Source organism: Petaurus breviceps, unplaced genomic scaffold (assembly GCF_028583685.1).
Source record: "Petaurus breviceps papuanus isolate PSGF00001 unplaced genomic scaffold, PetGlider_PUasm1.0 37, whole genome shotgun sequence".
Classification (NCBI taxonomy): Eukaryota; Metazoa; Chordata; class Mammalia; order Diprotodontia; family Petauridae; genus Petaurus; species Petaurus breviceps.
The window spans coordinates 51,194,654-51,221,064 of NW_027186296.1; the positions used below are offsets into that span (position 1 = coordinate 51,194,654).

At 37.5% G+C, this 26,411-nt stretch overlaps 2 protein-coding genes across 21 annotated transcripts in view; one reads left to right on the forward strand and one right to left on the reverse strand.

The window, feature by feature from the left end:
• The first annotated feature begins 3,217 nt into the window (after nt 1-3,217).
• Nucleotides 3,218-12,988, forward strand: LYSMD4 (LysM domain containing 4). Of its 2 annotated transcripts, none has more exons than XM_069098472.1 (3): nt 3,218-3,371; nt 5,713-5,988; nt 9,037-12,988. In XM_069098472.1, exons 2-3 carry the CDS (start codon nt 5,722-5,724, stop codon nt 9,628-9,630), a joined length of 861 nt encoding a protein of 286 aa, XP_068954573.1. In that variant the 5' UTR covers nt 3,218-3,371; nt 5,713-5,721; the 3' UTR covers nt 9,631-12,988. The 2 variants fall into 2 exon arrangements, with proteins under 2 accessions (XP_068954573.1, XP_068954574.1); XM_069098473.1 differs by lacking the exon at nt 3,218-3,371 and adding an exon at nt 3,408-3,749.
• Nucleotides 12,989-24,004: 11,016 nt separating this feature from the next.
• The window catches only part of MEF2A (myocyte enhancer factor 2A), a 259,713-nt gene continuing 257,306 nt past the window's right edge, over nt 24,005-26,411 (reverse strand). For all 19 annotated transcript variants that reach the window (XM_069098474.1, XM_069098475.1, XM_069098476.1 and 16 more), the window contains one exon: nt 24,005-26,411. This exon is cut by the window's right edge and continues 1,831 nt beyond it. The gene's annotated coding sequence lies outside the window, so the exon portion shown is untranslated.

The following is a 26,411-nucleotide window of genomic DNA, read 5'->3' on the forward strand; positions in this document are numbered from 1 at the left end:
CCAGATCAGCAGCAGCTGTGGCCATTTCCAGATTTATCAACACAAAGATGCTAAGGACAAAGTGAGAGGTCAGTACAGTGTGGACTTTGGGACCAGTAGTCAGGAGTGCATTGGCTTCTGCCCCCTGGGCAAGAAGTCACTGAGACGCCCAGCACAGCCAGCGCCACCTGGCAGCTTCAGCTCCTGGCCTAAAGACTATAAGGGGACCAAGCGACCAGACTGAGGGATAATCACTCTTGCTTTAACCTGCTTGGATCTGGATTGCAGTCTAGGGTGGAGGTTCTGGGGTTCGTGACCAGCTTGCCAAAGCATGTGGAGCCTTCAGAGAGGGCACCCAACTAATACCTCTGGCAGCTGAGAAAACCCCAGCATTTCGGACGAAAGCTCCCCTGTCTGGTGGCAGAGTCCTACTGTGGCAAAAAGCCCAGGGGTCAAGTGACTGAGGGGCAACATGACCAGACAAAGGAAACAAAACAAACAGAAGACTCCAACATTAGACTCCTATTTTGGGGACAAAAAGGAGCAAAGCATGGAACAAGAGGAAGATAGTGAAGTCAGAACTCCTGCACCAAAAGCTTCAAAGGAAAATACGAGCTGCTTACAGGTCATAGAGGACCTTAAGAAGCAGATAAGAAAAATGGAGAAAAAATTTGGAAGAGAAATAAGAAGGATGCAAGAAAATTACGAAATGAGAGTCAACAGCCTGAATGAGGAAAATAATACCTTAAAAAAAACAGACTAACTCAATTGGCAAAAGAGACTCAAAAAGGCAATGAGGAGAGGAATGCCTTGAAAAGCCAAATTTGCCAGATGGAAAACAAAAATTCAATGAGTTGAATCTTTCCCTTGGATTTAGATTGGAACAAAGGGAAGCTAGTGATTTTAAGAGAAATCAAGATGATGTTAAACAGATCCAAACAAATGAAAGAATAAAAGGCAGTGTGAAATATCTCATGGGAAAAAACCACTGACCTGGAAAATATATCCAGGAGAGATAATTTAAAAATTATTGGTCTACCTGAAAGCCATGATCAGGGAAAGAACCTAGAAATCATCTTTCAAGAAATTCTCAAGGAAAATTGCCCTGATGTTCTAGAACCAGAAGGCAAAATAGAGGTTGAAAGAATCCACCGATCACCTCCTGAAAAAGATCCCCCCAAGAAACCTCCTAGGAATATTATACCCAGGTTCTGGAATTCCCAGATCAAGGAGAGAATATTACGAGCAGCCAGGAAGAAATAATTTGAATTGTGGAAACCAATCAGGATAACACAGGATCTAGCAGCTTTTACACTGAGGGATCGAAGGGCCTGGAATAGGATATTCCGGAGGGCAGAGGAGCTGGGATTAAAACCAAGAATCACCTACCCAGCAAAACTGTGTATCATCTTTCAGGGGAAAATATGGTCATTCAGTGAAATAGAGGACTTTCAAAGCATTCTTAATGAAAAAACCAGAGTTGAATAGAAAATTTGACATCCAGATACAAGAAGCAAGAGAAGCTTAAGAAGGTGAACAGGGAAAAGAAATCATAAGCCACTGATGAAAGTTGAACTATTAATATTCATACATGGAAAAACGATAATTGTAACTGATGAAACTTTTCTCAGTATGAAAATAGTTGAAGGGAATAGAAATATATATATGAGGGTATACAGGCGTATGAATACATATGTGAATGTGTGTATATATGCTTACAGGTATACACACATAGAGGGCACAGTACCAATTTAATAGGAAGGGATGATACTTAAAAGGGGAAATTAAGAGATGAGAGAGGAATATAATGAAAGGAGATAGAGGGAGACAGAATGGGGCAAACCATCTCATAAAGAAGAGGCAAGGAAAACGGGTTACAATGGAGGGGAAGAAAGAATAGGAAGGCAAAAGGGTATGGGTCAACCTTATTCTCACTGAATTTGACTGGGGAGGGAATGAAATACACACTAAATAGGGTATCTCACCCTACAGGAGAGTCGGGGGAAGGGGATGAGAGGGGGGATGATGGAAGGGAGGGCAGGCTTGGGGGGAGCACTCACTTTTGAAAAGGGACGGGATCAAAGTAGAGAATAGAACAAGTGGGTGGAGGGATAGGAGGGAGGGAAATATAGTCAGTCTTTTACAATATATCTTCTATGTTAATCTTTTGCATTAGCTACACATGTACAACCTATACTGAACCGCTTGTCTTCCCAGTAAGGGTGAGTGACAAGGGAAGAAGAGAATGAATCTGGAATTCAAAGATTTAAAATCAAATGTTTAAAATTTTATATATATATATATATATATATACATAAAATTATTAATACTATCTTACATGTAATTGGGAAAGAAGATATACAGGCACTGGGGCATAGAGACCCACCATGCCCTACTGAAAAAGTCAAAGGGGGTATGAGAGAAGATATGGGAGAGAACAGATTGGAGGAGGGCATAGCCTGTGGGACTGCTATTCTGCAGTGGTGGGTAGGGGGAAAACAGGGAGAAAATTTGTAACTCAAAATCTGGCGGAAATTAATGATGTAAATCATAAGTTAATAAAGCATACAAAAAATGTTTTAAAAAAATAATAATGTTAATGAAGTAGTTGCCAGAAATGATCTTGATTCCCACCTTTCCCCCCAAGAACGGAGGATGTGGTCTCTCCAGAGAGAACTGGGTTGCTACAGGGTGGGATGTTGCAGTTGTGGTCCCTTGTGGTTGCTTTTTCTAATTGGTTTCCTTTGTTATCAGAGATGGTGCAAGGAATCAGAATGATGAAAGAAGAGAGGAATGAACAATAAGCATTTGTTAAGCCTCTGGGCACAAGGGGTGACAAATACCAAAGTGAAGGCAGTCCCTTTTCTAAGGAGACAACGCCCAAAGGGCAGCGGTGGCCGGGGAGAAGGCCTGAGATGAGTACCTTCCACCCACAACAGCTCGTCTGACCTAGGTTCAGAGTCCCAGACTTGGAGGAGGAAAAAGTGGAGAGGACAGAGAAAGGCAGCTGTTGAAGGAACTGCCAGGGAGTAGGCAGCGAAGCGGTAAACATTACCACCACCACCTCAAGTTCTCACTGTGAACAACTTGGGGGAGAAGAGCGAGAATAAAGGTGGAAGCTTCTCTCCTCGGGCCTCACCAATGCCTCACAACACCCCTATCCACTCGCGGGGCTTCACTGGGAGCAGCCGCTCTGGAGCAGCAAGTCCTGCGCTGACCTCTCACCCTATTCCCAGCCGAGTGCCCTCCCACCCCCTGCCCCATGATTGGCCACTTCGTTTTCCTCCCCGGGACCTGCTGACAGGCTGAGCCAATGGGAAAGCGCGGCGGCGGCAGCGCGGTTGGGTAAGAAGCCTCCGCGGGACTTGCCTCTGTACTGAGGCGTTGAAAGGGTGAGTTATCTGGGGAGTCGCCCCCCCTCCATCCCCTCCAGAACCGCTCTTTCGACTCGGGTACGAAGGGCTGCTCCTCCTGGGGCCTTTCCGGGCCGGGGCTTCGTCTGGAAAGGAGGAGGTGGAGGTGGTGCGTGCGTCCGAGGTCGGCCCCTTCCGCCCCGCTGGGTCTCCTAGGAGACCCTCTGTGTCTGCCCCGTGAGGGGAAGGTGGGGGGCGGTCACGAACTCCGTTGGCAAAACCCGGGTCGGGGAAGCGAATGCGGGGCGCGGGCCAGCAGGGGAGCCCCGGCCCAGGCCCGGGCGTAGGCGGCGGGCGTCTGCAGGCTCTGGAGGAGCTTCTTGGCTAGAGCTATAGTAACTAATAAAGAAAATAAAGGTGCGTGAAAATGAAACATGGCACCCCCAAGTGAGCCGGGGCGCTTTTTTCCCTTTTACGTTTCCACCGAGGCCATTCAGGCATTGGGGGGGGGGGGGGGTGAATGCGGCCCCTCCACGGGAAGCTCGCCTTCGTGCTAATGCGGAGCCCACATCCAGCTGCTGGGGCCCGAGCTGCCCAAAGTCCACGCCGAAAGGCCGCCCGGGCCCCGGCCTCCCTTCCGTCCTGCCTCTCAGGTGTGCGTTCGGAGGGGCCGGGGCACAGAAGGGCCGATAACCCTCTCGCTAAGAGATCGAAGGGAAAGGTGGCCCCAAGTGCCCCGCAGTTAACTGCGCTTTGAAGGGACCGCCGTTGTGCAGTGAACTGCGTCCCAGAGCGGCTTGCCATCTGGCCAGAATTGGTGAGGATGAGTCCCCTTGTTGAAGGGCCGAGCCGAACCTAGAACCCAGGGCTCCTGCCTTCCAGTTTGCCACTGCATGATGCCCCTTCACCATGGGGAAGCAGGAAGTTGGCCAAGACTTCCAAACGGGAGTGGGGTTTGGGGGAAAAAAAGTGAAAAGCGAATGACTGACTCTCCATTTAGTATTCTCTTCTTAGTTCGAGTTAATTGGCTTTTGATGACTGCCTCTCCCTTTGGAAGGCGCCTCAAACGGTCTTTTTGGTATAGCTAGTGGGAGGGAGGGAGGGAGGGAGCGAGCTGGAAACCTTCATGTATTCAGTCTGGATTAAAGTTAGCGTGCCCTTTTGCCCCTCTCTCTCTCCCAGGTAGTTTGACTGCATGAGGTTGAATCCATTAGGTGATAATGTAACATATGAGTCACAAAGAACATGTGAGTCAGAATATAATAATTGGCCTCACCCCACTGCCGGTATTGCAACAAAGCAATAACAATCAAGACTTGCATTGAAGTTACCAGAAATCTTTCTGTGTATAAGAAAACTAGTAGGTGTTGTTAAAATAAAACTAGGATTGTCATAATTATTGCACAGGGAATACAGTATTCCTGGGGGATGCCCCTAGATTACCTAATTGCCTAGTATTTATTGAAAAAGTTACATGATTTTTAAAAAATAAATTTCCCTCAAGACCATAATTTAACTAAGAATATTCAGCACTATAGCTGAAACTTTAGCAGTAGTAGCAACAAATAAAGTGAACTACCGAGGTACTACTTGCACATCGAGGAGAGCCATTCAAGGAGAATCTTATCAGCATCAGGCAGTCTTATTACTACTTGTCTTCATTGTACTTCATTGGATCTGTGGTCTCATCTGGGTATCCCACCTTGGGTGCAAGTCCCAGTCCATCCATGCCTTAGGGTAATAGCTTATTAAAAACTGCCTATCTTTGTTTAATTCTGAAGGCATCATTTTAGTACCTCGTCATTGCAGATATTTAAAAATTGGTTTCAGAGGTCTTAAATCTCAGTTTCTAATAATGTTTTCTCAGTAGGAATCAATCCTAGAATAGTGTTTGAAAATTATAGAATATTACTTTTTGGTTTTGGCTAAAAAGGAGAAACAGTGTGAAGCAAATTATGGTGTAAATGAAATATACAGAAACTGGAAAGAAATAGTTGTAAATTTCTGTCAGTTTGCCATAATTTATGAAATTACAGCCATACCAAAACAGTAACATCATGTTTTCTTACTCTGTCAGGTAATAAACATCTTTACTAGTAAAAGATATTGTCGAATGGAGTAAAATTATTAAATGGGAATGTAGTTCTTTAAAAAGAAACTCTGGGCCAGTAATTCTGCATTATGCTAACCATCACCCCATGTGACAGATGACTGGTTTATTTCATTTTAAGAGGTTAAAGGGAGTACCTGCCTCACAGTATAGTGATCAAATATGCCTTCATTTCTCAAGTATTCTCTTAACCTAATCTTAAAAGGAGATAATTATAGTATATGGTGACCAATAAATACAGCTATTCAACTCTTTCAATTTTGTTTTCAGGTGCTGAAGATGAGACAGAAAGAAGTATTAACCAAAACCTTCCAAGCTCCTGCCATTGTTTGTAGTTCTTCAAATAGTCACATTTACATGTTTAAAAATGACAGTTCAGACTCAGATGAACTATCTGAAGAAGAACTAAATGTGGAATTGAGACCAAGGGGAAAGGAGCGACAAAAGAATGCTGGAAGAGAGAGAGTAGGGGATGTGGTATTACTAGAACGAGAACTCGCAGAAGATGATAACCTTAACAAGCTTGCTCTTCAGTATGGTTGTCAAGTAAGAATCCATCCCACTTTGGTCATAGAGCTGACTTAGCTTCCTTATTTTGTCAGTTGTTTGAGTTAAATTTAATAAAGCATACTGAAGATTCTGGGACACTTGTTTTACTAAATCTTATCTTTTGAAGAAAGAGACCCAGGAGCAGGGCAATGAAGAACTCTGCTCCTAGCCTTAATCATAGATTATATCCTCTATTATCCATTTTGGGGTGGGAGGGAGGGATGGATAAGAGGTTTTAATCAAGGATCATGTTAAGTGACATTCTCTTTTCTAGGGACTGCTTCTACATTTCCTTTATTCTGAAAGAGCAATTATGACATTCCTTTAGGCAAATAATATTTAATATGATGGGGCTAGGGAGGGAAATATTTTTCCTGGATTTGGTTATGTACTTTACTTGCTTGCTATTACTTTCTTGACTTCTATTGGTTTGTGGTAGTTTTAGGTAGAATTATAGCTTCTGTCTTGTATAACTGCTGTTTTGTTATGCTATGGCATCTTTGTAATACTCTTTTTCTTTCTAATTGTATTTTTATAGCATACAGAACGATTAACAATGGGGAAGTAAGTAGGAAAGCATTCATAGAACTCCTTGCATGTTCTCCACAGATCAAAGCAACTTATTAATTTAGCTTTGTTAGCACTGTGCTTGAAATTTTGTCAAACTTCGGTTGTGTGGCATTCAGTATACACTAAGCTAACTACATGAAGTTATTCTACACACTTGGAGTGTGTATTATGATGCAAAACACCTGAGAAAAATAGGATCCTAGATGTAGGTCTGCAAGATACCTCAAAGGTCATCTAGTCCAACCACTTTATTTCACAGGTGACTTCAGTCTAAGGAGGTTAAGTGAGTTTATCAAGATCAGACAGGTAGTAAGGTCAAAGGTAGGATCTGAAAGCAGGTACTCTCCAGCCAGTGCTTTTTCCACTGTACCTCTTTGTGCGGTGTTTTTTTATGTTTCTCTGAATAAATAAGATAGGGGTCAGGTCGGTTACTGCCTTGTAGGAAGCACACAAATACTAAGATTTTAATTCTTCCTGGAATTTTGATTTTAGTTTGCTATATAGGCTATCAGATGAAATTGTTGGTTTTGATCAGAGTTCTTAGCCTTTTTTGTGTCATGGACTCCTTTGGCAGTCTGATGAAGCTTATGGACTTTAGAGTGTTATTTTTAAATGCATATATCAAGACAGAAGATTATCAAGGAAATTAATTATATGGAATACAGTTATTGAAAAAAATTTAAAGTTCATGGACCTCAGGTTAAGAACCCCCAGTTCAGATGATTTTTAAGACCCCTTTCTAGATTCAACACTCTTACACAACTTGCTTTTCAATTCATAGTTACTATGTGTATACTCCTTTTTTTCTTTGTGGGGAAGAAAGTGACTGAGAGTAATAACTTTCTATATACTGTACCACCAAAGCCATAAAAAAGTGTTATCTTACATTTAGATAATCTCTGCTGTTGACATAGTGCTTTCACATATGCTCTCATTATATTCCCAGAACAACCTTGTGATGCAAGTAGATCAAAGGTTTAGAGAATTTAAATGACTTGAGTAAGGGGTTACATATCTAGTAAATGAATGGGAGAGCCAGTATTACACAGTCTAGGTCTTTTGACTCTCAATCCAGTGTTCTTTTGACTATACTATACTATACTACCACTTAAAATCGCTTTGTAAAAAAAATATCAAAATAATTAGATTGTGCCTAAATAAGATGGTTATATTTCCTAAATAGGAATAACAAAATCGTTACTGGTTATTAGAAAAATAAAATTTTTGACAAAGTAATCTCAAACATCTTATTTTGGTATTTATGATAAGGAGTTATACAGAGTTCTTTTTACTGCCTCCCCTTACCCCACCCCACCCCCATGCCGCAGTGAGTTAAGTTAAAATGATGAAGTAGTATGGAAACAAAACTGTAGGGCAGCTGAGTTAAATAAGATCTCAATTTGGATATCTATTGCATTTACTTTAAAATTTCATTTAAACAGATTGTGTAACGTGGTGTTCTAGATAGTGTCTTTGTTTTTCAAAATACAAAAGAAAAATGTATGTTAATTTTCTGAATTTGAATGAACATGCTGATCCTTTGGGTGAAATTTATAACAGGAATTAGCCTGGATGAATATGTCTAGAGTCAGAAACTATTATATCTTAAGTCTTAGGTTGAAGTAAGTTTGTTTAGTAATGAGGTAAAAAGTTTTTACTGGTTAATTTGCAGCACATTTTGGACTACATAATAAAATTATCCTGACCGTCCTTTTTTTGTTGGTTTTATGATGTCCTATGTTTCCAGTTATCTAAAGTAATAGTTCAAAATTCCCAAAGCACATGAATTTTTTTAGTTCTTTCACATTTAAAAGCTACATATCCTCCATAGCATGTTTGTAGGAGGGGTATAGGCAAATAGGGTTAAACTAAACAAAAATGTAGTGTTACCATCAACAAATTTGAGAATCATTGATTTTTGTGTTTTTAGGGCAAAATGAAACTTTTTTTAGGTGAAGATAATACTTTTAGCACAATACTCAGGTCATTCCTTTTGTTTTTTAGCTAATGAAAATTTATGTTAGGTCAATAAATTGTTAGTGACATCCTTGGGCCTCATTTACCATAAGCTTAATATGCCAGAAGGGGGCACTGTTGTCTCTAAAGATAAGGAAAAGTACACATGGAAAACTTCATTTTAAGTTTAGGGATTTTATTTTCTGTTTTATTTTACAGGATATTAAATAGCCAAATGTTTTTGTTTTCACAATTTCGTCTTATTCAGATTTATAGCTAATAATAGCTAATATTTTTACAGTGCTTACTGTGGGCCAGGCTCTGTGCTAAATACTTTACAATTAACTCATTTGATGATGTATGTTATCTTAGAACTAGGTAAAAAGTCCATTAAAGCAAAGGTTTATTCATTTAAAAAGAGCACTTGCATTGTCTTGTAGTATTTTAGACATTTGTGTAACTTTTGAAGGAAGTTTTAATGTACTAAATTTAATATGTATCATTTTTCTTTTTCCATAGGTTGCAGACATCAAGAAAGTAAACAACTTTATCAGAGAACAAGACTTGTATGCTTTAAAATCTATAAAGATTCCAGTGAAGAATTATGGCATCTTAACAGAGACAAGAAAGGAATTAAAACCGCTCCAAACTACATCTGATTCTAGATTGACATTCGTTGAGTTTCCAGATTCCGATACTGCAGCTACAGAGTGTGCAAAATCCAACCAACTGACAGATTTTTTTAAGGGGATTGATCAAGATATTGAGAGTGCAGTACAATCAGAAATCTATGTAAATCAAGATTATTGCATAGAAACCCCAGACCAGCCTTTGCTTCCAATTAGTCAAAAGACTCTAACGAATGGTGCAGACTGTGGAATTCAGTGGTGGAATGCTGTTTTCATCATGCTTCTAATTGGAATTATTTTACCAGTGTTTTATGTGGTCTATTTTAAGATACAAGGTGCTGGAGAAACCACTAGTAGCTTGAATACAACTATAGGCCCCAATGGCTCAATATCAGCCAATTCAATTCCAGGCAAAGCCCCAGAACTAGATATTCCATTGCAGACCACATCTTCTTCAGACAATTTCAGACAAACAAGAAGCTAAGCATATCTCGTCTTTAGAAACAATGAATTTGGGTCTCGGCTCTAGTAACTGGGTTCTCATTGGACATGTGTTGATAACTTCCTATAGGTAAACAAAATAAGATTTCAGATTTGTAATGGAGAACTATGGCCATTTACTTGGGTTTGGTAAAAGAGGGCAAGACAAATTATCTTGCCACATTTATCTTTGTCTCAGGTATAGTCATATATATGAAGCCACCTTTTTAAGGCACCTTATTCCTTAGAAAATTAAGTTTAATGAATTCTTTTAGAAATTGGATCGAAGCTATTTAACCTATATGGAGTACTATTTTGGTATATAGTATTTAAATACTTTCTGAGTGTGTAACCCCCCAAAGTTTTCCCCCCTTAATTGCAAAAAAAAAAAGTGGCAAATACTAAAGGGGATTGTATAGTGAAGTAGAACTAGCTGCAAGTTCTACCTCTATTCAAAATGGGTATTTTTAGTGTTAAATGCTAGTAATTATTAATCTTGGATAGTATTAAGAAAGCCCTTTTGTGTTGTTCATCCTTGATAACCAAATAAATGACTTAACAGCATGTTGCTAGAGCAAAAAACTGCTTATGGCTTCTGTGTGAGTATAAGTAATATGGAAGTGTCTGTGGTAGTAATCCATTTGAATTATATGTGACTTCTCATTCTAAATTTAGTAGCTTTTCTTTTGAGAACCATGGCTTATTTCATTATTGTACCAATTCCATCTAGTTGGTCATTGTCTTGAGAACTGATTGCAGTTTGGTATCTGGGGATCTGATGGTAGTAAAGCTCCTGTTGTATCTAAAATCTTTAGTATTAGTTGTGTCTATGGCATCTAATGACTTATGATGGTAAATTTAACATGTTTAAAGAGTCAAGCATTTGGGGAAATTTGTAATTAATAATATTAATACTGTGGCAAAGAGGCTACCATATAGTAGCCCCAATATTTGATCCACTTTTAAAGAAAGAAAAAAACCAAAACTATGGCATTCACTTCACACTTGCTTAATAACTTGCTTTTTGACACATGTCCTGGCAGTTCTTGTTTATATATGTATTTTAAAATTATAAATCTAAACTCCTTTAAACCTATTTTTTCCATATTCGAAGACTTTTTACTTATATGTTCATATATATTTAAAATAGCATTTTCCTAATCCCACCACAATGTTAGAAATCTGAAATTCTCTCACTGATAGTATTATCTAGCACTGGGTTATACCTCTTTGTTAACTACTATTCAGTTTCATCTAAGAGTTGGCTCTAGAATTTCAAGTAGCTTCTGATTACATGTTTTCATTTTTTTGGTAAAATTACATAATTAAATTTGAAAACCATTTTGCTATCTAGATGATTGAGGGATAGGGAGTATTGGAAAAAAAAAAAACTCCCTTGTAAAGTTCCAGCAAGGATACTGTTGGTGTTACCCGTCCTTTTGTGGCTTTTGAAACTAGTGAATCAGATCATGAGATTTTTTAGCCATGTTTAGGACAGCTGTCCATACAGATAAAAGAGGGTGAGAGAATTTACCTCCTTTCATTAACCGCTTTTTAACATGCATTCCTGTAGGGAATGCATTGTTCAGTCCTGTAAATGTTGAGTTGGACTAATACTTTTTCAAATAACTGAAGCTAGTATAATTCTAAGTAGGTATTAAAATTGCAGACCTTCACTATAACCACTGCTGTTCAAAGGACATTGGAAGGAAGTGTCATTGAAGGTTTATGTCAGGATAAAGGCAATCTCTATTCTCTCCCTGTAAAACTTGACATTTTGACCTGTACTTAATGTACCTTCCCTTTCCTTTTCTTGTCACACATCCATTTATCCTCCTACTGTTAGTATTAGATGCTGGGGTACAGCAGCCAGCAAGATGACAGGTGCTGTCTCACTTTTCATGTCTTGTGCCATGGGTTGTACTGAAAACAACAGACTTTAGAGGTTTGTAGCAGCAGTTGAGAGTATAGAACTTAACAGGTGTAGATGTTGTGGTTAGTAGTATTACTGCCATGCCCAACATGTATTCACCCTATTTGGTAGAACTTTAAAAAAAATCATAAAGTTCAGTCTTTATTATGTAAAGGCAAAACAACCTGAAATGTTGACCATTTATTTTAGTTTGACATCTTTGAGTATGTTGGTGTATCTTTTTTTAATTTACTACCTTTAGAAAGATTGTAGCTCTTCTGACCTTTGAAAAGTCCTCCTTGCTATCTTAGATGAGATATACTCAATATAAGAATGATTGAGATTCCCTTTATCCTTTTTTGTTTGATGGATTCCTGTGTGAATACAGTGATAATCCTTTTTTCTTTAGCAAGTTAAAACTGTATTTAAGAAATTAAATGTGCTTTCATTTGGTGAAATTTTCTTCGTGGTTAAATGGAAACACAAAACTGCTATAATAAATGGTTTTATTTTATTTAACTATATAGCCAAATATTTTAGCATGCTATACCAGTAAGATATATATATATATATATATATTATGTTTCTATAATACATGTTCTTAATGAAGCACATTAGGGAGGGTTTGAAGTCCTTCAAGGAATTCACTTTTGCCAAGTAAAAACTGATCTTTACTTTGATTTTCACAGATGGCATACCATGACTTCTTCTATGAAGGAAAGTTGGTTGAGTCTCTTTACCACATCCTCCCCACCCTCCTTTTTTAAAGGTTGAAATTTCAAATTGAAAAAGTCACTAAAAGAACACACAGAAAATTATGGAAAAGATTAAGATGTTGGTGTTGTATCTCTAGGGGTATCTGCCTTTAAACTTCTTAGTGTTTCCATATGTGAAATGTTTGACATATTAAATGCATTAACAGGGTAATCTTAATGACCTTGGATTTCTTTTCCTGGTTGGTTGTGGCTTATAGTGGGTATTTAAATACCTTGCAAGTATGGATAAAATTCTCTTATTAGGTACCAGTAGTGTAGCAAATATTATAGATCATTTTCTACCCAAGAAAATATATTTGTGTTAGTGATATTAAAGTTTCAGTGCCTTCAAAAACTTTCTTTAAAGTAATAATTTTTGAAAATTTTTCATAGCATCTATGAGTAAGGAATTCCATTACTCTACTTTCTGTAAAACTAATTAATCATAATCCCTGTCAGGAAGGTATTATTCCTCTTTAATAGATGATGAAACATTAGCACATGCCTTACTGACCTAAGGTCACACTGTGCAACCCATAGCAAAACTGAAAACCAAGACTTAACTCTTAGGTCTGTTACCACCCAATCCAGAAACCATCCTACCTCAGAGAGAAAGTATTTTTCTGAAATAATGTTGCACTTTATTGTGTTGTAAAGATTGTTTCTGTTTGAATAAAACAAAATTTGAAACAAAATGGCTGCTTTTAAAAGATATTTAAACATTTTACTTTGCTATCTTATTTTTTTCACTTCAAGTTATGTTGATATGATTATGCTATTAGTTATTTATTATATTAGATATTATTATATTATATTATATTAGATATTATAATTATTATGATATTTATTAATATTATATTATATTAGAGTTATATTAGATGATTAGTTATTAATGTTTATTTGTTGATATTCTGATCACAGTCCTTTTTTCACCTAAATGTCAGGATAACTTTTATACTTAAATTAGTAACCTAAAGTCTTTAACTGCTGTTTCTGGTATAAAGAAATAAATGTGAACTGTCTTTATATATTTTTTCTCATCCCAGTTCTAGCAGTAAATATAATTAGATTACAGTCTGAAAAAATACAAAATGGTTCCACATTCTACTGAATCATAAATTGAGTTCAGAAACTTGGATATTTGCTTGAGGGAAATAGCAAGTTCTACTTTAAGCATTCATCCATTTTCAGGAGGCAGAGAAATAAACTAGTTTCATAGAAAGGTAGAACTTTATCAGGCTGTATGGCAATAGTTACTTGAGTATTCTAAAGAAAAAATCCCTAAACATATTTTCCTCAATTGAATTGATAATGACAGGATTGTGTCCTCAAATTACAAGGGTAATTGCATCAACTCTCTCCTTTATTTTGATTATATAGATCTGGCCCAAAATTATTTGCATAAAATTAAAGAAACTTGGTTTGAGGCACCTTTAATCTTATTGAAACAGGTACTCCCATTAACTGTGCAGATTGTAACTCTTTCCTACTTTCCCTTAAATTCTTCATAGGATATTCATTAAATTTGCTAGGTACTATTCTCAGGGGTTCTTACTGTTTTTTTGTGTCCTGGACCCTGTTGGGTGTTTGGTGAAGCTCTGGACTCCTTTTCAGAATAATGTTTTTAATGCATAAGGTAAAATATAAGCTAATATAGGAAACTATATTGAAATCTTTTTTTCCCATCCAAATTCACAAACATCCCTGCCACATCTTTCCACACATCCTTTGGCAGCCCATGAACACTTTAAGAATCCTTGCTCTTGATCTGCTGACCTGTGTATCAGTGAAAGAAACAAACTTGTCTAGCTGTTATCCCATGTGCTCACTACATTAACAGTCTACCTTGTTTTCTGGTCCTTTTTCTCTTTTTTGATATATTTAAATGCCTATTCAAGCACGTAATTCTTTATTGGCAATATGCTGATGATGGAATCATAATAAAACGAATACATCTAAATAATAAATCTAAATCCTAATAAAACTGCCCCCAGCCCCAATATTCTAACTTCCTTATGGGTTCTATTGAACAGCAGGTATGTCCTGATTTAACCATACAATCCGGCTTTAACCATACCTCAGGCCCCCAGATTTAATACAGCTACTGCCCCTAGCTAACCACTACCCTCACATCTAACTCACATATTTGAACAGGTGTGTTCTTGTACTCAACTACAATCACATCATTTAGCCTAAGACAGTACAATACCTAACTATCTTGACCAGACAAGACCACAATAGCTAGCCAATTGGAGGGCAGCACAACCAGAATATTTAACCACTCAACCATAGAAGGGACCCCTCCTCTACTGCCTGATCCTTTGACAAATCCCTCCTGCCTCTTTAATATTCATAATTTGTTATGTAATTGCATCTCTACCCTATAAAAATCCACATTGCACTCTCTGAAGCTGCTGGTTCCTCTTGGAATTTAGCCCACTCCATGAGAGGTGTCAATCTCAATAAATGCCTGTACTTGGATTAGAGGTAGTCTGACTCTGGATTCTTTTGAGATGGTTCCACCACAACACATCATGAAACTGCAACATTACTACAGGCCACCATGAATCCATCACCTTTTGAGTAACCTGCAACTTTAATTCTTCAAAAATTACTATTAGTATTTTTAAAAAGATGGACCTTTGTTTCTGAGACAAGTTTGGAGGAGTCAGGAAAGTTAGATGTCCCTCAGCTGGAGTAAAAAAAGAAAAGGAACTTTTTTGTCTAACTACAATTCAAGGCTATTTATTACTCCAAGTCTAACCATCTGAAGTGTCTGCCTACCATATATATACTGATAGACCAGCTTAATTAGCTTTTTGTCCAACTGTATAAAAGTCTGGATAAAAAGACATTTGTCATCTAGATTTTCCCTGTGCAGTTAAACCAATCTTTGAGTGACAACGTATCTTATTTAGGAGACTGTAGTGTTCCAGAATTTGATATGACCAGTACAATGATGCAAACATGAACATCTGAAGTACCTATAAGGCATCCCTGTTCTATTTAGATTCTACACTAGACAAAGACAGCAAAGTAGCGTGGAAAAAGCATTTTGGAGTCAGAGAGCCCTCGTTCAAATATCGCCTCTGCGTTGGGCAGATCAGTTAACCTTCCAAAACTTCAGTTTTCTCATTTCTAAAGAGAGGGGTTTGGATTAGATATTTATTAAGGACTCTTGAATGATTTTAAGATAAGGATGAAAGATTGGTTATAATTCTTCTTTACAACTTGACTCGTTTAATGTGAAGGCATTTGTAGAATCTGTATTAGATTGCATGTCGCCCTGGGGGAAAGGAGGAAAGAGAGAGAGAGGGAGAAAATTTGGAACTCAAAAGTCATGGGGGAGGGGTGGCTAGGTGGCTCAGTGAATAGAGCACTGGCCCTGAAGCCAGGAGGACCTGAGTTCAAATCCAAACTCAGACACTTAACACAAAACTAGCCATGTGACCTTGGGCAAGTCACTTAACCCCAATTGCCCTACCTTTCCCCCTCAAAAAAAAAAAAAGCTTGTGGAACTGAATGTTGTAAACTAAAAGTAAAAAAAAAAATTTTAAGCTAATAAAACAAGATAAGGATGAAACTTGGAGGATAGAGTTAGTGTTTTGCTATACATAAAAATCAATAAACAAGAACAGTGGGATCTTACAATCCTTACTTTTCAGTCAACTGTGACTCAAAAGTAAAATCTATCAATATTCTGTGTGTGAAAATCTTCCTGTTTCTTTTTCATTCCTTCATCAAGAATGCCCTTTGCAATATATAATCTCAAATTTTAAATTTATATCAATTTCTATCAATCTCAAATCTAGCAAGCCATTCCTTGCTAGATTAAACAATTTTTTAAACAATTAAAAAAAATTCAACCAGGTTTGAATATATATGCAATATTTCACACCAATAAAGGGAATGGGAAAATGAACTGAAATATGAGGAGCTTAGGAAGGGGAGAAAGACCTTAGTCATTGAAGATCTTCAAACAAGTCCCTCTAGCTATTTCTGAGTCGTGAGAATAACCGGAAGAGGAGGCTGTGAGTCTAAAACCTTCAGCGGAAGTATTATAAGTGGTGTTTTGCTGGTCAGGCCTCTTTCCCTATCTGACTTTCCTATTCCTGGGAACTCAATATTTCTAGGTACTCAGTAGGTTTTTGCCTGTATTCCTGTGAAAACTTGTGATATCATCATGCACATAATTTTTATCATTCTGCATTTATAACTGGCTGGTCCTGAACAATCTGGCCCCATTTGTGTTTGAGCTCAGTCAGGCAAATTTAGGAGCAATTTGGAGGAGTCAGGGAAGTTAGGTCACCTGATCCTTCACAATCTTCATAGCTGCCTCTAACATCTCAGGGTCAAGGTACCCAATCAGGGACCAAATCTTGAGCAATGGAGATCTGAAACGGTTGTACATTAACTTTTCAGTGTTTCTACTGTAATAAGCAAAACCTAAGCCTGTTTTTATGCTGCCCCAGTTTAGTTTTGACATTTTCCAGGAATTCTTGCAATATTAGCTTTTGTGATTGTAGTTCTTAGATAGCTAGCTTCCCTCTGTAGCTTGGTCATTATTTCATCTACCTGCTCTACCCTACCTACATTCTTTGCCTTTTGGATACATATGGTCATCAATACCTGAAATAACTTTGAGCTCACTCTCCTACAAAGGTGTGAAGAAGCAAGGAGGGCAGAACAAAATAGGAGAGTGGTGAATAATACAGTTTCATGAGAAGGTAAAGTACATCAAGAGAAATATGAGTAAAATGAAAAGTAGTTTGAAGTTAGATTTCGAAGTCCTGAATGCCATGATAAAGAACTAAATCAGTAGACAATGGCAAGCCACTGAAGATTTTTGGAGAAGTGACACGGTCCAAGTGGTGCTGCAGAATGATTATTCTGAAGGCAGTGTGAAGAATGAAGTGGAGAGGGAAAGAGTAGGAAAAGCAGGGAGGCTGTTTAAGTTAACTATACAACATGTGATGGCGTCATCACAGTGGAAATGGAAAAGAGAACAAATGGAAATGATAGAATTAAGATAGAATCCACCAACCTTGGCAACTGATGGGAGTGGCAAAGGAGAGTGAAGAATCAGATTATTTTGAAGTTTTAAAAATCTCCTATAGGTTTCAAGAAGTCAGAGTTGGAATGACCCTCCATTGGCAAGCAGAATGTGTTGGAATCCACAAGGAGAGGCTTGGAAGCATCAGTAAAAATAAAGGAATTGTGGAGGAAGGCAGGTTTGGGGAAAGTGTTTAATCTGAGGTATAGGACGGAGATCCAGGTGGAAATAATAGTCAAATGGATATAGAGGACTGAAGAAAGGTTGGGTTGGACATTAGTAATCCTGATATTTAGGGTAATGGAAATGGATGAGAAGGGCAAGAGTGTAGAGAGAGAAGAGAGAATTAGGAGATGTTTGCCTTTGGAAGATGTAGAACTAGTAGACAGAAGGATCTGACTTAGAGGCGGGAAGACCATGGCATTTTGGTGTTTTGGGGGGGAAAAGTTCTAGAAGAAATGATCGAATCTAGAAGAGAGTGGTCAGTGTTGCTAGATCTGGCAGACAGGTTAAAAAGAGCTTGAATTTAATGAAATCATTAGTGATGATAAAGAGGTCAGTTCCAATAGAGTTGTGGACACAGAAATCATACTGACAGGAACTGAAGAATAAGGAAGCAGAGTACTAGAAGCAAGTGAGTTTAGATTATTTTTTTAAAGTTTGCAAGTGAAAGGTGGTAGATGTTCTAGGCAGACCAGAGAAAGGAACCAGGTAGAAAGCAAAAGGTTGAAAGTGCATGAGGAGATGATTGGGAAGGAATGGGACCAAGTTCATCAATAATGGGCTAGTTTTGGCAAGGAGGAGGATCAAATTCATCTTTTGAGATAAGGGGAAATAAGGATGTAGGGGAGATGAGGTAGACCTTTTCAGCAAATTGGGATGCCATAATAATAGTCAACATGTATATATGTGCATATCTATTTCTACATATATACACCCATATACACATTAAGTTTTGCAATACACTTACTTTATCAATTTTAAAATTTACTAATGAAAAAACTGAGGCTTGGAGACATCATGTGACTTGTCCATAGCCAGTGTCTGAGGTGGGATTAAGACCTAGGTCTGAGGCAGCTAGATGGCACAGTAGATAGAGCATCAGCCCTGGAGTAAGGAGGATATGAGTTCAAATCCAACCTCAGACTCTTACTAGCTGTGTGATCTCGGGCAAGTGACTTAACCCCAATTGACTTAAAAAAAAAAAAGACCTAGATCTGGCTTTAAATCCATAATTCTGTATATTCCCTCTACAATGCCAGATCACCTGCTGAGAATGAAGTGCAGTATAGTTGAGGGATTAAGGAGAAAGAAAGGTATAGTAGCTTAAAAAAACAAAACAAAAAAACCAGTAAGACAAGAATAAAATTTGTCTGGTGGATTGCAGAGCACTTAAAAACAAAACAGGAATAAGCAGTTTGGCATACATGAATTATGCATTGGATCCTGGTGATTGCCTAGAAAGAAGCTGGATACTTACTGTTATAAAGCTAAGAGATGGCATATTATGTCATCAGCCAGGTGAAGATTTACTGTTTCTAATGACCAATATGATGGCTCTGCAGATGCAAGCAAAAATTTCTTAATGCTTACTTTAAAATTAGCATTTAACTGCCAGTTTTGTCGATGGTGCAGAATAGACTATTTAGCCCCTTGGGCAATGTGTGACTCTTCATTCGTGAGTAATAATATTTGATTTGTGTTCAGTAAGTTATCCTTTCCAAGTGTTTAAGCCCCAGGAAATGAAAAATTTCCTACAGGTCTTGAGAAGTTGGAGTTGGAATGTCAGTTCACTGGCAAGTAGGGTATTTTGGAATCCACAAGGAAAGGGAACTGCTGTCCTTGTCCTGTTCATTTTACAATGGAGAGCAGCAGTCTGACAATACAGGAGCCAAGTTGGGTTGGCCTCTTGCCCATGGTGATCAGCTAACAGGACCATGTCCTGTAACTATAGTACTAACTGGCAAGTAGGGATCAGGAAGGATTACTGCCAGCTCTACAACGTCTATTTTGCTGTAGAGCTTTCTTCCTGACACTCCAAGCCACTTACCCTGCTCCATCAGTGACACATTGGAATTGTTGATCCAATGTGGCTTCCAAGACAGTTTTCATTATCAGGCAAATTATAGTCTTTACAGATTAGAGTGATCTTTAATAGATCCTTTTAGTTTAGGTATCATGGTGCTATGGAAAGAGCATTTAGGATCAAGAGATATGGTTGTGAATCTTAGTTCCAACAATACAGTTGTGTCACATCAAGGCAACCTTCCCATGTTTCTTAATATTTGTTCTGAAGAACACATCGTCAGTCTTAAATTGGTTTATAAATGTGAGCTAATATTTCTAAGGATTTCATTTTTTTTAAATGACAAACCCTCACCAAAGGAGAGTTGTATTTATTATTAACAAAGGTGGGGGTGAATGACAGAAAAAAAGTGATAGGTTTCAAGCTTTCATCTCCTCTGTTTTCTCTTTGGATCTTATAGACCAAAGGGACCTTTGAGAGCATCTAATGAGAGCACCTCATTAAAAATCTTCTTTTATTCTAGATTCGTCATTTTTATTAGTGTAGATTACTCTCAGGTGGAAACCTTCTTCATCAGTGCAGATTGGTAACTCTGAAAGTTGGAGGAGAGCAAGCACATGCCAACCAACAGTGAGTAGGGATCTTCAGGGGGTGGCAGGTCCTTGGTGATGCCAGGGCCACCCTCTGGATTTTCAGCAACTTAAAGGCTTCAGGGTAGGCAATCAACCAACTTTTCCTGGAGTGATGGTGACTAACTGTGACCTTTCCAGGAATTAATGGGAGGTTATCTTTGATGGTGAAGTCCTCCAGATGGCTAAGTAAAGGGAAGCTTGGAGAAAAATTTCAATGTATCAAATACAAATCCTTGCCAAATAAAAACTGACCTTAGGTATTGAATAACCATAGATTCCAAGGAACTCACCTTCCTTTTCTTCTGGGGTGGCTAAAACAACTAAGAAAGAGGAAAAAAAGATATTTTTACATTAATTTTGTAATTTAGTTAATATTCATTAAAAGTAACAGAACTTTGCAAGTTTTCAAAAACTAAACCCAAAACAACTTGAACACATACACATGTGCCTGAAAATGAACAAAGGCATTGCTAGTGAGGTATATTGCTGATATGTTTTTTGGTCTTATTTTGCTTTCACAAAGTTTTTACTCATCTGGTAGCACTTTATCTATCTGAGGAAAATAGGACATGAGACCTCTATAGTTTGTTATAGCAACGGAGATTCAATATTTGCCCCAATGTAAGCTGTCAAACAAATTAAGAGCTTTTTATTGTATTAAAGGAAAAGAATTAAATTTTCGTGAACATATACCATTTTGCTTGGAATGTACTCCCAATTCATAAAAAATGGATTACCCTATATCCTCCTGGCATAGGACCCCTCTGAATCCTGAAAGGATGTTTCCCGGCCTCAAATCTTTCCCCACTCTAATCCATTCTCCACTCAGTTGTTAAAGCTATCTTTCTAAAGCACAGATCAGACCATGTCACTTACTACCCTACTCACTAAACTCTAGAGACTCCCTATTACCTCTAGGATCAAATATAAATGTTTCCCTTTTAATTTAAGCCTTCACAACCTGCACCTTTACTGCCTTTCTAGTCTTACAGTATTCTCCACATACTCTGACACAGCAATACTGGCCTTCTTGCTGTTCCCAGAACACTCACTCTCCCTATTTCTTGTCTTGTCACTGGTCTTTCCTCATGCTAATAATTCTTTACTTAATTATCTATGTCTCTTGGCTTCTTTCAAGATTCAGTTCAAATCCTACCTTCTGTAAGAGCCTCTCCTGGTCCTCCCCGCCTCCCCCATTATTAGTACCTTCCCTCTGAGGTTACTTCCAATTTATCCTGTATGTATTTCATATATAATTATTTGCACTTTGTCTCTTCCATTATAATGTCAGTTCCTTGAGAGCTGGGACTATGTTCACCATTCTCCGTAGCCCAAAAGCTTAGCACAGTACCTAGTATACAGTAAAGCCTTTAATCAATACTTGTTGACTTGAATTCCTTCCTCAATATCAAGAAGCAAGCCGTATAATCTGGAGTCAGACCCTGATGCTCAATAACCATTGCTCTCCTCTTTTCACTGTTTAATAACCTTTAGCATTGAACTCTGACCAATAACCCTTAGAGGTTCCCCACTGCCTGCAGGATAAAGTCCATCAACAATCCTGTCTTCACCTAACTTTCTTCATTGCTCATTACTTCATTATATACACTCTATATTCCATCACTTTCTCCAAAGGCTAAATTGTCCAGAAAGCTCCTATGCAACCCTAAAATTGACACAGGTTACCACCAGCTAGTGCTAGTCAGACATAGAATCTAAAAAACACATTAAAGCCTAGAGCAAGATATTCATGAGAACAAACTAGGAAATAGCAATAAATTGATTTTAAGTATCTGTAGATGTCATTTAAATATTTTTATCTGTGAGATTCAAGCAACTTATAAAAATTGCTAACAGAAGTCCTTTTGCAGCCAGGAAATGAAACTAGCATGAAATACCTGCCTTTGAATTTCAGTTGACAATAAGGAAGACCCTATTTAGCTAAGGAGACAGGATAGGAAGAAAGACTTTTCAGTGAGATAATTCAGCTAGAAAATGAAAAGTGAATACCAAGGAGTCTTCTAGTTTAAAAATTATTCATAACCAGTATCCCAACCAACTTTATAAGCAAAAGCATATTGGCCAGAAACATGAAAAGTCTCATAAAAACTCTTAGGCATCTGATATATATATGAGATCTGTTAATCAAAAAATAAACATTTCCTTAGTAGAACCAAGAATATAATACACACGACTATATCAATGGAAATGGATATAACAGCAAATCAAAACTAAATGCTGAGATTATGATGACCAAGCTTGGCCCCATAAAGGGTGGTGCCAACTCACCCCTCACCCTCAATATCTAAGGAAGTTTTCATTTCTGTGAAGAAAGGTCTATGGAGGCAAGGCATGTTATATATTGTCCATGAGTAGACACACCATACAGAATCGAGGGATGTTGGCTAGTTTTGCTTAACTGAATTTTTTCCCTCTTTTTATTCTTTGCCATAACATATGAGTGGTTGGGGGTAAAGATTATTTTGAAATAAAGGCATTATAAAACGTTATCAGTAAAAACTGAAAATAAAATTCAGACACTGAAGAGACAAAATGGTATTATCATGGAGCTTAATGAAAGTAAAAAAAAAATCATCTAGCTCACTTAAAGGTCTTATCAAATTTTATTTTCCCCAAGTTGGGGGACAGAATTATGGCCAGGGTGGATAGACAAGTCAGAGGACATTGAGTTTTCATTTTAGAAAGCTGTAGCTGTGAAGCAGTAGTGGATGTTGGCTAGGATAGTTCCACAGGCCATGTCTGAGAGACCAGGCCCTCAAATGTAATCCGGATGGGTAAACCAAGGTACATCAAGAAGACTGAAAGTCCCTCCTTCTTGGTCAGCTGAAGTTTTGACACCAGGGTGCCACTGCTCAGGAAGGCTAGTGTCCTTATATGTGTCTTACCCAAATCTTACAAGACCAAATTTTAGCAACTTGGCTAAAAAAGCATTGTACTGGCAGTCTGGGGAACCTGGGTTCCAGGGCCTGCTCTGATACTAATGCTGGCTTTACCTTTTCTGTAAAATAAGATTGGATGAGGTGCTTTCTGTGAAACTATGAGATTTGGGCTCTATTTGACTTGACCTCAACTCAACAAGAGTTTATTTAGCAAACATTTTTCTGTGAGTCACTTCCTTTCTCTGGGGTCTTGATTTCTTTCATTATAAAATGGTGTGGTGCTGGTTCTAACATTTTTTAAAATAATACTCTGAAAGTTTTCTTTTCTAGGACTGGGGGAACCAGCTTCAAGTTTTCTTTCAACCGTTCCCTACCCCAAAACCATCTCTTATATGAGTTGTCACTCCCTCCCCATAACCCACTAGTAATCAGACTAGTGGATACCAAATATGAAAAAAAAAATAAACTTAGCACATCTAGTTAGCAAGACTAGTTATGACATTACTAGATGGCCTGCTTCTTCTTTGGAGGCAGTCTCACAGGTGTTACGGTATTCTACTGTCTATCTCCTATATAGGGTAGTCTCTACCCCCATGCCTAGACCAAAGACAGCTTTCATGCCACTTGACCTTGGTACAAAACTTCCCAGTCCTGCTTCTCATTTGGGATGTTAAATGTTACAAAGGAATTCATCCACTTACTTGTGCATGTAAAAACCAAGTCTTGTAGCAGTGAAGACAGAAAATAATCAGGGGGGAAAAGCACAAAATTTGTAGAAAATTAGTAGTAGGAAAAGGCAAATAAGCTAAAAAGAGGCTGAGTGAATGAAACCACATTGGAAGTTTGCAGAAGAAAAAGAGGGATGAAGAATTGAGTCTGCAGGTTTTCTGGTAGTCAGGCCTGGAAAAGGCCTGCTTTCCTTCTTGAACATTTTGAAAGTTGATAGGTCAAAATAAAAGAAGCCTGCAGGGCCACACAAAACTATGAGGAAATGAGAAGGTTATTTAGGAAAGGGGATTATAGATGTCAGGAAAGACTGCTGATGAGCTTTCTCTAAAGAGAAATTACTTAATCCTAGGCAAATATGACAGAGTCTGGAATACACAGTAAAAGCCAGTATATCTTTACTTTAGTGAATGCAGGATACAAATATTTTACAACAACCTCTAGCATTTTCTTAACCATTTGATAAAAAGTTCACTAGAATATTTATTGTATAATGAAGAAAAAACAACACATTCAGGGAAAAATTGAGATTAACTTATTTTTTCTTAAAAGGTTCATCTCAAGGATGGCAACAAAGTCCAGCTTGTGCCGCCAAACGGTTTTACGTTATCAAACCGTGAACAGCTTCTTGTGTGAACTGTTGACTACAAACATTTACCAAATACATAAATCTCTTTTAAAAAAGCCATTTTAAATATAGCAAAGCAGTGTCCTCTTGCACAGCAAAGTGAAGAAAGTTTCTACAGAGAAATAAACATTTTACATTTGTAAATCTTTCTTTCACATTCTAATCATCTAGCTTCTTTTCATGATCAAATGTCAGGAGTTTTTAGGTTCCTTATTTACTATGTATTTCTTGTGCGCATGACAGTTAATCCAGAAAGTATGTGATGCATTAGTGTCCTTTACAATAAAAGGAAATGCTAAAAACATTTTATTCTTCTATAACAAACCCCTGATTTAGTCTGCAACATTATGTTTTTAATTGGAGCTCAAAGATGGAGTTTTGATTGGGATCATAAGTATATAATAAGTGAGTTTCATTTTTAAATGGACTGGCTAAAGAGCACAGACTGGATATTTTCTATTGGAAAACTTATTTTAACCAGTGTAATTTAACCATAGACTTGCTTTTTTTATTTTATTTTATTTTTTTAGAAAAAAGAAATGCTATACTTGAATAGGTTAAATTATTTCTTTTATGGTGTCATATAACACTAGTCTAATTTTTTAAAAGTAGGGTCTAAAATTACACTGTTATGTTATCCTCATTAACAATCACTTTCCATTATATGAATGTATATGCATATGTGCATGTGTGTATGTGTGAGGGGATGTTTCTATAAAATCTACTCGTTTAAATTCACAAATAGGGCTTATGGGAAAGAGGTTAACAGTCAGATACTCACTTCCTACAAAATGAACAAATTTTTACTCTGTCAAAGCAATTTAAATACAAACTCTGAGCCTTGGGTAACATTATTTTAGAAAACAGTAATTGTACTGCATATAAACCTGCATAGAAATAAAGACTATTGAGATACAGTCAGCAAAGCCATCTCATAAGGCACACAAGAAAATAGACAGTAAATGTGAATGCATAACTCCTATTCACATATACAGCAAAAAATTCATGAACATGCATAAATAATAATGAAAGAATCACTTAACACTTTCAAAGCTATAAATGGTCTATAAAGTGGTAAGGAAGTGGAATTATCTTGGAAATTTGGTTTGGGAGACTATTTTGTGGCTTAGATTATATATGACCCTAAGAAAAACATGTAGATAGTTTAATAAACCTAAATTCATTTCAAAATTTAAAAAACCCACCTCTTTGAATAAGACCCAAATGCTCATAGTTAAATGAGAGAATACACAATAATCCTCCTGGTTTTGGCTATGATAACAGACTTTACTAGTCATATCCAAGCCTTCTCCAAAAATTTCCATCTTCCAACAAGTAAGTGTTTTTAATACCTGTGTTAGTCAGAATATTTGGCTATCCATGTTTCGAATGGCTTGTTGTGAAAAGGCAGAAACAAAATAAAACCTCTAAACCAAAAAACTGCCAATAAGAAAATGACCCTTAACTTAGGAGATAAAAATGGAATTTAGGTAAAAGATGACAAATAGTTGCTATATGTTAATTTAAATTCAGTATAAAAGGAACAATTTTTAAAAGCTCTGCTTTGAATTTCTGGTGAGAGGTGCAGTTTTAACTCTGAAAATACAAAATACAGCAAGATGCAGAATTTTGGCTCATATGGCACGAGCTTATTGGTAAAAACTGATTAATTCTGGAAAGGAAAACTGCTATCCTGGATTAGTCTTCAGGCAGGGAGTTTAAAAAAATCAAGTTGAGGGCTGCCACTGCTCAATTCAAATATCAGAAACTGTTAAGTGGAAGCTTCATATACTCAATTTAAGCCCCCTTACCCCACCCCAAATGGAATGACTATCACTTGTGTATGAAATATTTTAAAAATAGTAATAAAAAAGCTAAATTGTGGCCAGCTGCATCCCTCTGTTTCTGGAGGGTTAGAAGAAAAGGAAATTTATTTCCAAAATAAGTGTTTTTCCCTAAGCTTCTACCACTTATAAAACCTTTTGTGCTCACCTGATATGTTACCATTTTATCTTAACATGAATTAAATTAGGTCAACTTTTTCCACTGTGTTTTTTCACAAAAGGCAAAATTTTAACTAATGCCTTTTAAAATCTGTTACAACACATTTTATATTTATGCAGGATGAACTTTAACACCAGATTTTCTTCCAC

Coding starts and splice junctions, on each gene's coding strand:
- LYSMD4 (XM_069098472.1), top strand. CDS start 5,722: ATGAGACAGAAAGAAGTATTAACCAAAACCTTCCAAGCTCCTGCCATT. Junction 5,989..9,036: donor CTCTTCAGTATGGTTGTCAA/GTAAGAATCCAT, acceptor CTTTTTCCATAG/GTTGCAGACATCAAGAAAGT.